The 16,047-nt window shown below is 45.7% G+C and overlaps 1 protein-coding gene across 1 annotated transcript in view; it reads left to right on the top strand.

The window, feature by feature from the left end:
- Positions 1 to 15,589, top strand: part of ZNF592 (zinc finger protein 592) — a 40,358-nt gene extending 24,769 nt beyond the window's left edge. Inside the window, exons 4-10 of the mRNA XM_011961061.1 lie at positions 521 to 699; positions 7,067 to 7,243; positions 7,513 to 7,672; positions 7,786 to 8,073; positions 8,296 to 8,408; positions 9,037 to 9,172; positions 11,038 to 15,589. Coding sequence (XP_011816451.1) covers positions 521 to 699; positions 7,067 to 7,243; positions 7,513 to 7,672; positions 7,786 to 8,073; positions 8,296 to 8,408; positions 9,037 to 9,172; positions 11,038 to 11,568 — 1,584 coding nt within the window. The 3' untranslated portion in view covers positions 11,569 to 15,589. The remainder of the gene's footprint in view (positions 1 to 520; positions 700 to 7,066; positions 7,244 to 7,512; positions 7,673 to 7,785; positions 8,074 to 8,295; positions 8,409 to 9,036; positions 9,173 to 11,037) is intronic.
- The last annotated feature ends 458 nt before the right edge of the window (positions 15,590 to 16,047 follow it).

Genomic DNA, 16,047 nt, shown 5'->3' with positions numbered 1-16,047 from the left:
TATTGAGAGCCTTCTGAGTACCAGTCAGGGTGGACTCAGATCCACTTTGGAAGTCACTGAACTACCTGACTAGAGGTGCTGAGCAGGTCTCTACCAGGCCAGTGTTGGGGGTAGATGGCAAGAACTGCCTCTACTGAGCTCTGACAGAGACCCTGGTGGGTCTAGCAGTGCAGTGAGGTCTTAGAATTCAAGATGTGCTTTCGGCTTCTACAAAGGAAAAGCTGATCCTCTGCTAAGCCACAGGAAAGAAACACAGTCCTAGGGGCAGAACTGGTCTTTGAGAGAATAGAGTCAGGTCTGTCTCCAATTAATAGGGTGTCAGACAAAGCTTTCTTGGGTATCAGTATCAGCATTCGAAATGAGGTCTAGGGGTGTCAGAAGTGTCCAGGAGAGTTGGAAGAGAGAGTGGTTGGGGGAAGGGGTTATTCTGACCCATGTGCTAGAAAGCCAGACAGCCCCTGTTGGAGAGCCACAGGCCTATGGCTCCTGCATGATCTGCTTTCTTGGTGTTCTTTCCTAGACCTGCCAGGTATGCCAGATGCTGCTGCCCAACCAGTGCAGTTTCTGTGCCCACCAGCGGATTCATGCACACAAGTCCCCCTACTGCTGCCCGGAGTGTGGGGTCCTCTGCCGCTCTGCCTACTTCCAGACCCATGTAAAGGAGAATTGCCTGCACTATGCCCGCAAGGTGGGCTACAGGTGGGTGCTGCCTGGCTTGCTGTCCTGGTATTGCCCAGTGGCTGGTCCTTTTCCTAAACCAGAACTCATTTCAGATAGTTTTGGTCTTAAGAGGCTTGAGTTCCAGTCTAACAGGACAAGAGCATTGTATGGTATGTGGACAGACATTTTTTATTTGGTAGCAGACGGGAAGAGCAAGAGAGAGAAGAATAAGGAGTTTAAAAAACTTAAATATTAAAAAATTAGCTTTGAAGTTTTGGGGAGATTAGAATACATATAATACTTTGTCTATTTGGTTTTTAAAAGCATGTAAGTTTAATTTGCTCACAAAGTTATCACGTTCGGCACATTAAATGTAAAGTACTGTTTCATTAATGAATGTACTAATTACAGTACTTGGAAATGTTTGCAGGTTTTAACAAATGGGGCTGCAAGATGCCAAACTCAAAGGACTTTAGTATCTTTCTTTTTGTTAATTTTTGTCAGTTTGTGGCAAAATAGGCAAAACCTGAGACTGGAAGAAAGGCTCAGCCTCTTGGTAAAATCAAGAAAACTCTTATTTTAAATGGAATCTCCTCCTTTCTGTCAAACATAAGCAAGAAGTCGTTTTCAGGAAAAAGATCAAAGTGAGGGAAAAAGCTTCCCTCTAGAGTTCATTGATCTATAATTTGTTTTCTGCTATTTGACATTAAATTTTTTTGGGTTTTAAGTTCATTTGACTTTTGTGTGTACTTATTATTGTCTTTAGCATTGTGTTAGACACTAAGGATACAAAAATGATTAAGAAACAGTGCTTGCCCTCGTAGGTTACAAACATAAGAACATAAGCAATTATAACTCAGAGTGCTAAGTCCCACAATAGAGAAATGGTCAGGAAGGCTTCCTCAAGGAGATATTAGGAGATTTTCAGGCAGAAGAAGGGGAAACCATAGCTGGCAAGGGCCTGAGCAGGAATACCAGCATACACAAAAGGGGTGTCAGGAATGATGAGTATGGTTGTATAGAGGAATGTCAGTATGAATTGTGGGAGTGGGGAGAAATGAGACTAGGGAGTTGGCAGAGGGCAGGCTATGCAAGACCTTGTATTTCTTGGCAGACATTTGGACTTTATCCAATGGACAGTGAGGAGCTACAGAAAAATTTGCAGCAGGGAAGTGATTTGGCTAGTGTATTTTAGAAAGATCACTCTGGGAAGCAAATACATATATTAGTGAGGGGAGAGACTGAAGACATCTTGAAAGGCAAGTGTGATGATCCAGATGAGATGCTGAGGGCTTCACGGAAGCTATGATCGTGGGAATGGAGAGAAGGTAGATTTGAGAGGGGTTTAGGAAGAAGCATCAAGATTTGATAATAGCTTTTATGTGAAATGAGGTATGAGGAGTTTGGCAGAGGCAAGGCGAGGCTATGCAAGACCTTATATTTCTTGGCAGGCATTTGGGCATTTTCCAGTGGACACTGAGGAGCTACAGAAAGATTTGCAGCAGGGTAGTAATCTGGCTAGTGTGTTTTAGAAAGATCATTCTGGGAAGCTAACACATATATTAAAGTTTTGCAGTGACTCCCACATTGCTGACTTGGGGTAAACATTTTATTTTTATATTTTTTTGAGACAGGGTCTCACTGTCACCCAGGCTGAAGGGCAGTGGTGTGATCGTGGCTCACTGCAGCCTTGACCTCCCGAGCTCAGGTGATCCTCCCATCTCGGCCTCCCAGGTAGCTGGGACTACAGGCACGCACCACCATGCCTGGCTAACTTTTTGTGCTTTTTGTAGAGACAGGATTTCACCATGTTGCCCAGGCTGGTTGCAGAACTCCTGGGCTCAAGCGATCCTCCCACCTCAACTCCCCAAAGTGTTGGGATTACAGGCGTGAGCCACTGCACCTGGCTGGTATAAACATTTAAAAATGTAGACTGATTTCTTTTTCATCTTATGTAGGATGGAGTATCTAAAGTACATTAAAAACAAGACAAACCTAAGACAGGATTATACAAAGCACTTACCACCAAGTTGCTGAAGAGCATTGCTTGGCAACATCCCAGGCTACATTTTACACCAAACATCTGAGTATGTTTTTACAGTATCCTGTAACACTTAAAAATGCCTTTCTAGCCTTGATTTAAGTGTATGCTGCTTATTCTAAGATCAAATCCAATCCAATAGTAATACAATCAACACTTAAATATTTATCTTTGAATCTTGAATCCAAGAATTTTTTTTTTTTCTTTTTCTTTTTTTAGATGGAGTCTCGCTTGTCACTCAGGCTGGAGTGCAGTGGCAGCATCTTGGCTCACTGCAATCTCCGCCTTTCGGGTTCAAGCGATTCTCCTGCCTCAGTCCCCTGAGTAGCTGGGATTATAGGCATGTGCCACCATGCTTGGCTAATTTTTGTATTTTTAGTAGAGATGGGATTTCACCATGATGGCCAGGCTGGTCTCAAACTCCTGACCTCAGGTGATCCACCTGGCTTGGCCTCCCAAAGTGCTGGGACTACAGGCATGAGCCACCACACCTGGCCCAAGAAATTTTTAGTTGTATGGATGGATTAATACTTTTCATCTTTAATTACATATTTTCTTATGTACAAGTAAAACGAAATATCTCAAAAGCAATTCAGTTTATCAAACCTTTTTGCCAGACCAAATGTATTGTGATTCAGCTAAAGGGATTACTGAAGATAGTGATATTAAAATTTTCAGTGATCTGCAGTTGAAGTCAGAAGACGTACACAACACTGCAGTGTTCATAACAGAGTTGTGCAATCACTGCAGACAGTTTTAGAGCATTTTTACTATCCAAGAAGAAACTTCATATCCACCACTCCTTTCATCCCCATAACCCTAGGCAATCACTAATTTACTTTCTATATAGCTCTTCTGGACATGTCGTATAAGTGGAATTATATAATATTAGCATAATATTTACAAGGTTCATCCATGTTGTAGCATATATCAGTATTTCATTCCTTATTATGGCTGAATGAGATTCCATTGTGGGGATATACCATGTTTTGTTTATCCATTTGTCAGCTGATGGACCTTTGGGTTGGTTCTACCTTTTGGCTTCATGAATAATGAATAATATGAATAATGCTGCTGAAGAACATTCATGTACAAGTTATCATGTGGACATGTTTTCAGTTGCTTTGGATACCTACGAGTAGAATAGCTGGGTCAGATAGTAACTCTATAGGGAGGGGAACATTACACACCAGGGCCTGTCAGGGGGTGGGGGATTAGGGAGGAATAGCATTAGGAGAAATACCTAATGTAGGTGATGGGTTGATGGGTGCAGCAAACCACCATGGCTCTTGTATACCTATGTAACAAACCTGCACATTCTGCACATGTATCCCAGAACTTAAAATATAATTTTAAAAAAGGAAAAAAAATGGTAACCCTGTTTAACTTTTTGAGAAACTGTCAGACTATTTTCCAAAGTGACTGCACCATTTTTACATCCCCACCAGCAGTGTATGAAGGTTTTGGTTTCTATATACCCTTGCCAACACTTGTTATTGTCTTCTTGATTGTAACCATCCTTATGGGTATGAAATGGAATCTTGTTTCCCTGGTGGTTAACTAACGGTGTTGATCATGTGCTTATTGGACTCCATCTTTTTTTTTTTTTTTTTTTTTTGAGACAGAGTCTCGCTCTGTTGACCAGGCTGGAGTACAGTGGCACTATCTCGGCTCACTGCAACCTCCACCACTCCCCAGGTTCAAGCACTTCTCCTGCCTCAGCCTCCTGAGTAGCTGGATTACAGGCGCCCACCACCATGCCCGGCTAATTTTTGTATTTTTGGCAGAGATGGGGTTTCACCATTTTGGCCAGACTGGTCTTGAACTCCTGACCTCAGGTGATCCCCCGACCTCGGCCTCCCAAAGTGCTGGGATTACAGGTGTGAGCCACTGTGCCCGGCCTGGACTCCATCTTCTTTGGAGAAATGTCTATTCAGATCATTTGCCCACTTCTGAATTGGGTTATTTGACATCTTATAATTGAGTTGTAAGAGTTTTTTATATCTTCTGAATACAAGTTCCTTGTCAGATTTGCTAATATTTTCTCCCATTCGGTGTATGTTAATTTTTTTAGTACATTCTGAAGATACCTATGTTCCATTTTATTGAACTCTGCTACAGAGTTTTACAATATTATTTTATGTTTTATATTATTTTTGCTTTTACTTGATGATAATGTAAAAAGTCTCTATATGTGGTTATTTGTATAATATAAATATATATATAATTTATATGTATTTTATGTAAAATATGCATACACATATATTTCAGAATTTTATAAATTATCCTGTTCTTTGTTAATAATTTGGAGAGTGGCTAATGATGTCATAAGGAAGCAAGTTTAGACCGTTTTAATGTTATTTTCTTATTTGTGATTATTAACAAAGTTAAATACTTTATGTTGTTTATCTTTTCTAAAACTACATCTTTCACAACATATGATTCTATAATTGTCTATTTTCTCTTAAGCTGTGGTCAAGTGCGGTGTCATATGGTTGGCACTCTTTTCTGCACACTTTCTCATCATCTTGTAAACCCCGTTGGATTCAGTCCTTCATTGAGGGTACTCTGCATGTGTTCTCACTTTCAGTGAGGTTTCTCAAAGAAATGTCTACAAGATACATAGAAGGAATTTTCAGTAGCATTCGAGAAGGATGTATTTCTACTGTTTCTGCAGGAGTTTGGTCAAATGACACAAATAAAGCCGCTTAAGAGATTCTTTACACATATCAGGTGTACTTGGCCACTTTGGATGAATGTGGAATTATGTGCTTTTTTCTCCTCATAATACTTTGTAGTGTGGAAATACTTGTGTGTGCTAGAAGTTGGTTTCACTCTTCTGTTTAGCAGGAGAGAAAGGAAAATTAAGTAAGTAGCTTGTATAGAAGCCCTAATTTAAAGCATACACAAATTTAGTAATGAATGCTCTATGGAGTTCACTGCAAAAAGCTTTCTGGTTCTGTGGGCTGCGCTTCATTGCTAATTAAATTTTCAAAGGTGATTCTCTACCCTTCCCTTCCAATACATACAAGGAAGAAAAAAGATCGTTCAGGATTCTTTGGTGATTTATGTGGACTGTGAAAATGTATCACACCTATAATCCCAGCAATTACAGAGAGATGTTGTGAAGTTGAAACAAGTTCCATATGGCCTCAATTTCAGAAAAATGGTTTGAGACAATTGTATATCTTATTTATGCGTTGTAAAAAAAAAAAAATCCACCAAACAAAACTCGGAAAACACAAATTGATAGGGAGAAAAAGAAATGAAAAGTTATCCCCATAGTTCCACCAAGAAGATATCACAGCACTTTTGAGCTACGTGGTCCAGTAGAGTATAGTACCAGCCATTTGTGGCTACTGGGTGCCTGAAATTTGGCCAGTGCAACTAAGGAACTGAATTTTTATTTTATTTTGTTAATTTAAATAGCCACATGGCCACATGAACAGTGGAGCTTCCCCCCTCTCCCCCCAGCCAGGGGACAGGTTCTCGCTCTGTCGCCCAGACTGGAATGCAGTGGCACAATCTTGGCTTACTGCAACCTCCGCCTCTCGAGTTCAAGCGATTCTCCTGCCTCAGCCACCTGAGTAGCTGGGATTACAGGCACGGGCCACCATGCCCAGCTAATTTTTGTGTTTTTAGTAGAGATGGGGTTTTGCCATGTCAGCCATGTCTCATCTTGAACTTCTGGTCTCGTGTGGTCTACCCTCCTCGGCCTCCCCAAGTGCTTGGATTACAGGCATGACCTACTGTGCCTGCCCCAGTGGAACTATTGACCATTCCTTCATCACAGCAAGTTCCAGTGAACAACGCTATGGAGTATTTCTTCCTGTCTTTAAGGGTTGTTTTAATGTAGTTGTTGTTTTGGTGAGCATAGCATTGCCTGACTGTATGTTTTGTTAAATGGCCATCCCTGCTTACTCGTACCACCAGCCTGTGGGAAGGCATGGGCTTTGTGCAGCCTCCTTTGGAATTTCTTGGACTTCTGCAGTTGTCTCACACTTAAATACTGTTTATGCCATTATTGAACCATTTTCTTCCCTCTCCACTTCCACCGACTTCTCTTAGGTAGGCTCAGGTTTTTGGTTGGCAGAATATCCTCTGGCCAGTGCAGGGAAGGTTGGGGTTTCTCCCTTCTGTACAAGGCATGGCCTTGGGCTTGGGGGCCCCTGTGTGGCCACATTGTGCCAGACTGTAGCAAGCAGACCCTCAGGATGTACTTGTGGAGGGTGGAAGTCTGAGTGATTGAGGGAGGGAGAAGGTGCCTGGATAGCTCTGTTCCTCTTCTCCATCCTTCCTCTTGCAGCACCTCCTCTCGGTCTGGTACTCCCTCTACTCCACCCACACTACCCCACTTTTGTCTAGGTGCATCCACTGTGGTGTCGTCCACCTGACCTTGGCCTTGCTGAAAAGCCATATCCAGGAGCGACACTGCCAGGTTTTCCACAAATGTGCATTCTGCCCCATGGCCTTCAAGACTGCCAGCAGCACCGCGGACCACAGTGCCACCCAGCACCCCACCCAGCCCCACAGACCCTCCCAGTGAGTGCAGCTCCAGGGCCAGCAGGCCCTGTGGGGCAGAGAGGAGTAGCCTGGGTGCTGTAGTGGGTGGCATAGGAATGGGTGAGGGAGCTAGGGTTAGTGGCAGAGGTGCCTGGGGTCATACTAAGGATGTCCTGAGGCAGGGGAGCATCCACATTGGCTCGGGGTAGTGCTTTCCCAAACTTGACCCTGGTTCAGAGAGAGCAGAGATGGGTGGAGGGGCTGCGTGGTGCCTTGGCCACCTCACACCCTGGGGCTTGTCTCATCAGGCTCATTTATAAGTGCTCCTGTGAAATGGTCTTCAATAAGAAGAGGCACATTCAGCAGCATTTTTACCAGAATGTCAGCAAGACGCAGGTGGGCGTCTTCAAGTGCCCTGAGTGCCCACTCTTGTTCGTGCAAAAGCCGGAGTTGATGCAACATGTCAAGGTGGGATGCCTTGTCGGAGGAGGCTGGGGAGGAGGGCACATGCCTCAGGTTGGGGGTCTGACTCTGTGCGTCTTTCCCCTTGCCCAGTCAGTAATCGCTCTCCCCATCCCCAGAGCACTCACGGTGTTCCCCGAAATGTGGATGAGCTGTCAAGCCTCCAGTCTTCAGTGGACACATCCTCAAGCCGCCCCAGCTCTCGAGTTCCCACTGAGCCCCCAGCCACTAGTGTGGCTGCTCGGAGCAGCTCCCTGCCTTCTGGCCGCTGGGGTAGGCCTGAAGCCCACCGCAGGGTGGAAGCCAGGCCTCGGCTGAGGAACACTGGCTGGACCTGCCAGGAGTGCCAGGAGTGGGTTCCAGATCGGGAGAGCTATGTGTCCCACATGAAAAAGAGCCACGGTCGGGTAAGTGCAGCCACACAGTCACAATGCAGAGCCCAGTCCTCTGGAATTCTTTCTGTGAGGCCAGAACTCCTAGTGTTCCTGGTGCTTTGGGCAGCGTGGGTACCACAGATCTTGAGGTCTTTGGGATTATCCTCCTTTCTGCCTATAGCATCTGAGAAGAAAGATGCACCCAGAACTATCTTACAGTTCTGATGCTTTGTGTGTTGCCACCTCCTTCCTCAGACATTGAAGCGGTACCCGTGCCGGCAGTGTGAACTATCCTTCCACACCCCCAACAGCCTGCGCAAACACATCCGCAACAACCACGACACAGTAAAGAAGGTCTACACCTGCGGGTGAGTCCCTGGGTATAGTAGTGAGGAGGCCTGAGGTTCAAAAGACTCGGTCCATGGCACCACTGGGGCTTTTCTCTGCCACAAGATCAGGTGTCTAAGACAAGAGACAAGGGATTTCCAACTGGAAGAAATTGCAGCTAAGTCAGAAATCGGGCAGGTCAGAAATCAGCTTCCAGAACCTGGTAGCTCCTGAGCCCTGCCGCGTCACTCTCTAGGCCAGGACTGCACAGCCCATCAGTCACGAAGCACCCTGAGGTTTAGGAGGAGGGATGGTGATGTGACCATGCACCCCTGGGACTGAGAGGCTTCTACACCGTCTGCCTGTGCCTTAGGATATACCCAGGCCCTTTCACTGTGACTACTAGCCTAGCACTTGGGTCTGTGGGCGGTGACATCAGGGAGTGTTCAGTGAGATTGTGGCTGAGGGCCAGGTGTCAAGAATACTTCATTCTAACGTGCTATTGTCTGCCACCTCGGCTGACCTGCTGGCTGGATCTCTCTGGGGATCCCAGCACCAGCCAGCCCAGGAGTCTGGTCCAGACTCTCTCCCTCCTGGCCTCGGTGTGAATAGCACTGAGGGAGACTGCAGCCCAGGCACTTACCTGACCTCTCTGCTGTGCTTCTGCAGGTACTGCACAGAGGACAGCCCCAGCTTTCCTCGGCCCTCCCTCCTGGAGAGCCACATCAGCCTTATGCATGGCATCAGAAACCCTGATTTGAGCCAAACGTCCAAAGTCAAACCTCCAGGTGGACATTCCCCTCAGGTGAGTGTGGGCTCCCTGCCCACTGGAGCTGGCTGCTCAGTGAGGCTTGGAGCTGGAAGGGCATTAGGAAGGCTACTGTTGCGGCCATGGAGCAACCAGAGTGACAGCTTCTCTCAATGTGGGACACTCTCTAGTCCTGTGTGACCCACCTGGCACTGGACACAAGTAGCGGATAAGGACAAAGACCCATAAGGTGGCCTGTCAGCCTTTTGTTACTGTTGCTTTCCTGTCACCATGGCCCCCTCTGTAGGAGTGTGCTGTACTCTGTGGACACTGGTACATTTTCACACATACCATTCTCTTTCTGTCTCACAGCAGTCCTGAGGCGTGTGCACGTAGGACTACCTTGTCAGATGAGGATAATGTTTGACCAACTTACCCCCCAACCTTCTCACTAGTTATAGGAGGAGCCAGGCCTAGAACCTGCTATCCTGGCCCCTTGCCCTATGACTTTATCCCTGTTCCATGCCCTATTCTCATTTCTTGTGAGCTTCTGGAGCAGCCTGGTTTTTCCTCCTCACTGTAGCCTCTCCCCATACCATGGTGGGGGGCTGTTCCACAGAAGGGTCAGGTGTGTCTGGGAAGCCCTAAGAGCTGCCTGGAGTTTCAGGGCATTCTTAAAACTTTCTTGCCTAATCAGAACCATCTGATTAGGCAAGTCAGTGGTTGGCAAAGGCCCTTTCATGCATAGGAGCTGGGGGTATCGAAACCTGTCCAATTGTAAAATGCACATCCTCCCTTCCCCCAAAATTCACATAGCCTTTGATCCAGCAATTCTGCTTCTAGGATTTATCTATTAGAGATCTTTTGCCTTGGGCATAAAGAAGTCTGCTAAAGGATGTTTGCTGCAGCACTGTGTGCAGTAACAAAGATGGAACTCAGCTAAATGTCAGCCATTGGGGACTTCTCATTCCCACAGTGGGTTAGTGTGCTGCCTGTAGAAGAATGAAGTCTCTATGTTCTCCTGTGGAGACACACTCCAATATATGTTGTTAAGTAAAAAAAAAACAAAAACAAAAACAAAACAAGGTGAAGAAAAGCATGATGCATATACCAGGTGTGGTGGCTCATGCCTGTAATCCCATCACTTTGGGAGGCCAAGGTGGAAGGATCACTTGAGCCTAGGAGTTTGAGACCAGCCTGGGCAACATAGGGAGACTCTATCTCTACAATAAATAAGTAAATAAATTAGCTAGGTGTGGTGGTGTGCACCTATAGTTCCATCTATTCAGGAGGCTGAGGTGGGAGGATCACTTAAGTCCTGAGGTCGAGACTACAGTGAGCTGTGATCACGCCACTGCACTCTAGCCTGGGTAACAAAGTGAGACCCTGTCTCAAAAATGAAATGAAATAAAATTAAAAAATTAGCCAGGTGTAGTCCCAGCTACTCATGAGGTTGAGGTGGGAGGATCACTTAAGCCCAGTAGGTCAAGGATGCAGTGAGCTGTGATTGTGCCTCTGCATACCAGCCTGGTCAACAGAGTGAGACCCTGCTTCAAAAATAAAAAGAAAAGTATGCATGGCGTGCCATCATTTTGCAAAAGACAATAGTTTTGTTTTTGTATATGCATAGGATACCTTTTGGAGGAGCCACAAACCCAGGTAATATGTTCTTTGGAGAGCAGGCCTGGGGAGTGGGATAGTCTCTATACCCTTCCCATGCCTTTAGAGTATTGTGACACATGCATATATTACATTACAAAACAAACAAAGAATTGAAACAAACCAAACATAAACCAGCATTCAGGGCTGGGGTGACCCTGGCCTGGGTGGTGCTTTCTTTGAGTTCTTGGACTCATGGTTACATCTGGGGGCTCATGTCCAGGACTTGGCCTGGACTCTGCTCACGCTGTCTCTCCTTTTAGGTGAACCATCTGAAAAGACCAGTCAGTGGAGTAGGGGACGCTCCAGGCACCAGCAATGGCGCAACCGTCTCTTCCACCAAAAGGCACAAGTCCCTTTTTCAGTGTGCAAAATGTAGTTTTGCCACAGACTCGGGGCTCGAGTTTCAGAGCCACATACCTCAGCACCAGGTGGACAGCTCCACAGCCCAGTGTCTCCTCTGTGGTTTGTGCTACACCTCTGCCAGCTCCCTCAGCCGTCACCTCTTCATTGTCCACAAGGTGAGAGACCAGGAGGAGGAAGAGGAAGAGGAGGTGGTGGCAGCAGAGATGGCAGTGGAGGTGGCAGAGCCAGAGGAGGGCTCCGGGGAGGAGGTGCCCATGGAGACTAGAGAGAATGGACTGGAAGAATGTGCCGGTGAGCCTTTGTCGGCTGACCCAGAGGTGAGGAGATTGCTGGGCCAGGCCCCTGAGGACGATGGTGGCCACAATGATCACAGTCAACCACAGGCCTCTCAGGACCAGGACAGCCACGCACTATCCCCTCAGGTGTGACTGGAGACCTTGCAGTGTGCATAGTCAGGGGTGGTGCCAAAGCATCTTCCACCTGCCGTGCGGACCGTGGAAAATAAAAGGCTCTGCCCCCGGTGTGAGTGTGGCCAGTTGTACCCTGAAGTAGTGTCTGCCCTGAGCTGCCAGTGCTGGGTATCCCCCAGCCCCAGGAAATGTGGGGTTGGCCAGGACCCTCACAGCTCTGAATTTGCTTCTGTTATTTATGGCTTTGTGCTGCTTTTTGGTACCCCATCTCTTGTCTGTGTCCTTCCAACCCCAGGCTGCTTATGTGGCCCAACCCCAATGCTGTCAACTAGGCTTGAACGCCCCAGCGGCTGTGCTCTTCTGGGAGGTTCCCGCTTGCTGCCTTCAGCCAGGGCGCTCCTCAGAGCTCTATTTTCCTGCAGACACCAGCTCTCCTTCCTGCCTTTAGATCCTGAGAAGGAGGGAAACGAGGGGCGCTGACACAGTCCCTCTGGGAGAGCTCTGCCTAGCCTGGTTTGGCAAGGGCCGTTGATTGCCTTGCCCCTCCTCCCTGTCTTTGATTCTTTTCCCTCAAAATAGTCCTGAGAACTAATTGTCACACTGGCTCATCATGTCTCTGTGGGTGGGGTGGGAGAAACCTCTGCTGCACACCTCTGTTTGGAACCTGGGGAGAGCAGGAGGTAAAGCAAAGGCAGGCAGGCACCAAGAGCCAGACCCCTTGAGAAGGCGCCGTGGGTGGGTCTTTGTTCTGCCGTTTTGCCTTTCCTGACAGGTGGGGTTGGGGCACACAGACATTGGAATATTTGTACTCCTGCTCCTGTGCCATTTGAGAGGCTGCTGCCCCAGGCAGGCCAGCCCCTCCTCCTCTTGGCTACACTCATGTTGCTCAGACTATATTTCAAATAAAAAATCTTCTCACCATGCAGGTAGGCTCTTGTATTCCTCTCCAAGTGAGCCTGGCCCCACCCTGTTCCACCCAAGGGTCTTTCCCAGACTTCCCCTGTTTGTCCCATCTCTGAGGGAGGACAACACTTCCTACTGTCTAAGGAAGGTCTTCTCTAGATTCTGGAGCTTGTGGTTAGGAAACCAGGAGCCCTGTACTTTTTAGTTCTCTAGAGACCTTCTGAAGGGGTGAGGGGAGGGACTCCACCATGTGGAGACCTCTAAGATCTCCCCTAGGCTAGTGGCATTGGCTTTAGGGCCTATCGAAATTTTCTGGGCACCTTCATCTTTCCTTCACATGATTTTCAACCTAATAGAACCCCTTACTGGTAAAAAGGGAAAAGGGGGTGGAGAAGAGGAATTTTATAATTTTCTTATAGCATTCAAGAGGTTTCTTATTTCTTACAGCATTGCTGCTGCCACAGAGAACTCAGATGTGGCAGAACTGGGATTAGACTTGGAAGACTGGCTGTCTTTTCACTGATGGTGGAGTCAGGGCCCACCCAAGCAGGAGGAACAGGCTGTGTGGAGGTGTCCTGTGACCTCTAACCCAGGTGGCATGGGGCTGGGCCCAGCAGGATCTAGTAGAGTAAAGGGAAGAGGGTGCTAGCTGGGTGCCTAGAGGTCATCTTTCAAGGAGGCATTAAATATAAATTATAAATTATTAAGTCAGATAAATATTCCTGGCCTTTTCACAGTTGAAAAAAATACATTTTTTTCCTCTATCAAATGCCAAGTTTTTAGTGGAAATACTAATGGCAGTGGGAAAGGTTGCCTCACTTTCAGAGAGACTCTCACTGTCTGCACCCTTTTAATAATTGCTCTTCCTGGCAAGGCTGCCACCTCTCTGTCTCCCAGACTGGCAGTGGGGCAACCCAGGCGTGTTTCCAGTTACCTGCAAAGCCAGACCTAGCCCTGCCGTAGCTGTTGTCCCATGCCTAATTCTAGTTGCAGGAAGCCATCCCTGTACCCTGGGTCCATTCACAGGAACAGGTTCCAGAGAAGGCTGATGGAAGGGTTTGAAATGACTGGTTGAACCCTTCCTGCTCAGACACAGTGGTAGCTGGAGAGCAGGCAGAGATGGTAGAATTACAGATTTGACCACCTATACTGACCCCAGATATACATCTCCTTCCTGGGAAGAACATGAGTTGGAAAAATGTTGAGCCACTCCCTAGAAAACCTGGGTCCTGGCCTGGATTCTGCCCTTAGCCAGCTCTTAACAAATCCCTTAACCTCACTCTCTCCTCCCCTACACGATACAGTTAGTAATTCCCATCCAACTGGCTTCACGGGCTTTTGTGAACTCATGAATGTGAAAGTCTTTTCTAGTTTATAAAACACTATATGAATGTGGGGAAATCTTTACTTGACCTTAGGGCATGGAGGGTGGAGCACATTTTGTCTGCTGTTCGGACTTAGATGCTGATGAGCAGTTATGAAGTGGCCCAGACACCTAGCCATTCTTTAGTAAGAGTGAAGATAGCATTTTAAGCCCTGCTTGTGTGCCCAGCATCTTGCTGAACACTTTCTGGTGATTCTCTCCTTTAATCCTCACAAAGATCTCACAGTTGTCCTCCATTTTACGGAGAAGAATACCGAGGCTCACAGAGGTTAAACGATGTGCAGAGGCCACCTGTAGTGATGGTGCTGAGTCAAGCCTGTCAACCACTGTGCTCCTTAGTGACCAAGGCTGCTTTGACAGGCTGCCAGCTTGTCAGTGGTTTGCAGCCCCCCAGATACTTGTTTTCCTACTTCCCATGCAGTTGAGGTGCCCCGCCAAGTGCCAGGTTCTCTTTGGAGTCCATCTGTGCCTTGTCACCCCAAGGAGGACCTCGAGCATCACGCTGTGACATTCCAAAACACATGTGGTATCTCTACAACCTTTCATTCTCGTTGGGATTTGCCTTGCCATTTGAACACCATCATTTTTTGAGGACTATCTAGAAAAGGTTGCCTAACCCTCACAGGGAACACAGAGTCCAATATCTTCTGGTCTTTTCTTTTGCAAGATTTTTTTAAATGGTTGTGCTATCATTTGTCATCATCAGAAAATGCTTGCTGTAACAAGCGTTTATCTGCACATTATGCTGCAGTGAATGCTCTACTGATCAAATTAAACAGATAAGATTCCTACCCTTGTAGAAACTGCAACTTAATACACTCTAAGACTTGACAAATTACTTAGTATTTATTTTCCAACTGCTTTATCTCTGTAAAGTGATATGCTGAATTATTATAAGCTAATTGTTGTAGAAAGAACTTTCCCCTTAACTTATGTAAACAGTCTGGTTTTAAAAAAATTAATAATTGTGGCCCAGTAAGCTCAAAACTTTGCCTTCCCCAAGACTGAGGAACCTCTGTCCTGTTCACCACTGTATATTCAGCACCAGGCAATTTCTTTTATTTTTTGTTTGTTTGTTTTGAAAAATTAATACATATACATGGTAAGACATTCCACAATACAAAAGGGTATACAATAAATGGTAAGCTTCCCCATGGAGGTCAGCCTCTAGTCCCCTCTCCAGAGTTAATCACTGTTATCTATATGTTGTGTATCCTTTCAGAGCAATTCTATGCATTTACAAGTTTATAAATATGTATATTTATATATCTATTTTTAATACAAATAGTAGAATTCTATACACAGTGTTCTGAAGCTTGCTTTCTTATATAGTATTTTGGAGATTATTCCAAATTCATACATTGGGTCAGAGTAATTCTTTAAAAGTTCCTTGCGTATAACAGTGATTCAAAAAGTATATGGATGAATGAGTGAATGCCTGCATGAATGAATGAATCTGATTCAATGGTAGCTACCGCTGTTCTCTTGGGGTCTGATCTGATCAAGACAGCACCTTTTAGATTCTAGAATGTGTTCTCCTGACTAAGGGGTTCAGGATACTATTCACCTTCTCCAACAGATGCCACAGGAGCCTTAGGAACTGGGCACAGGAAGTCTTGGGCCCCTGGAGGGAAAAGTTGAGACCCAGGTCCTACTTAAAATGCTTGGTTTTAAGGTTCCTACTTAAAATGCTTTTTTCTTTATTGGAAAATGATGTAACATTTTAGAGAAAATTAAAAAGCACATATATTTATAATCTTTTCCTTCTACCATTGCAGTTGTTTTCATTTTTGCCTATAACTTTCCAATCCTTTTTCAGCACATTCTTAATTGAATTTATGGTATAGTTATGACAGTAGCAGTGGTTAACATTGAACATTTCTATATGGCAGACATTATTTTCGTATTCATTTTTATTTAGCTTCACAACAGTCCTGTAAGATACATACTACTACTATTCTTTTGGAGACAGTAAAATCGAGGTTCAGAGTAGTTAAGTGACTTCCTTAAGGCCATGGAGCTAATAAGGGGCAGAGCTGGAATTCACACTCAGGGATGAATTCACACTTGGAGCTGGAATTCACACTCAGACAGTATACTAACAGTATACTGTCTCTGATTTTGTACCCTACTTTTCTCCACTGAACGCAGAAAATGTCCAGTACATGTTTCTATATGGCTTTTAAATCATCATTTTATTTTTCTTTCTT

This window comes from Colobus angolensis, unplaced genomic scaffold, assembly GCF_000951035.1.
Source record: "Colobus angolensis palliatus isolate OR3802 unplaced genomic scaffold, Cang.pa_1.0 Scaffold534, whole genome shotgun sequence".
In the NCBI taxonomy this organism is placed as follows: Eukaryota; Metazoa; Chordata; class Mammalia; order Primates; family Cercopithecidae; genus Colobus; species Colobus angolensis.
The sequence above is the reverse complement of the archived record's forward strand: the minus strand, read 5'-3'. Positions and strand labels throughout refer to the sequence as shown.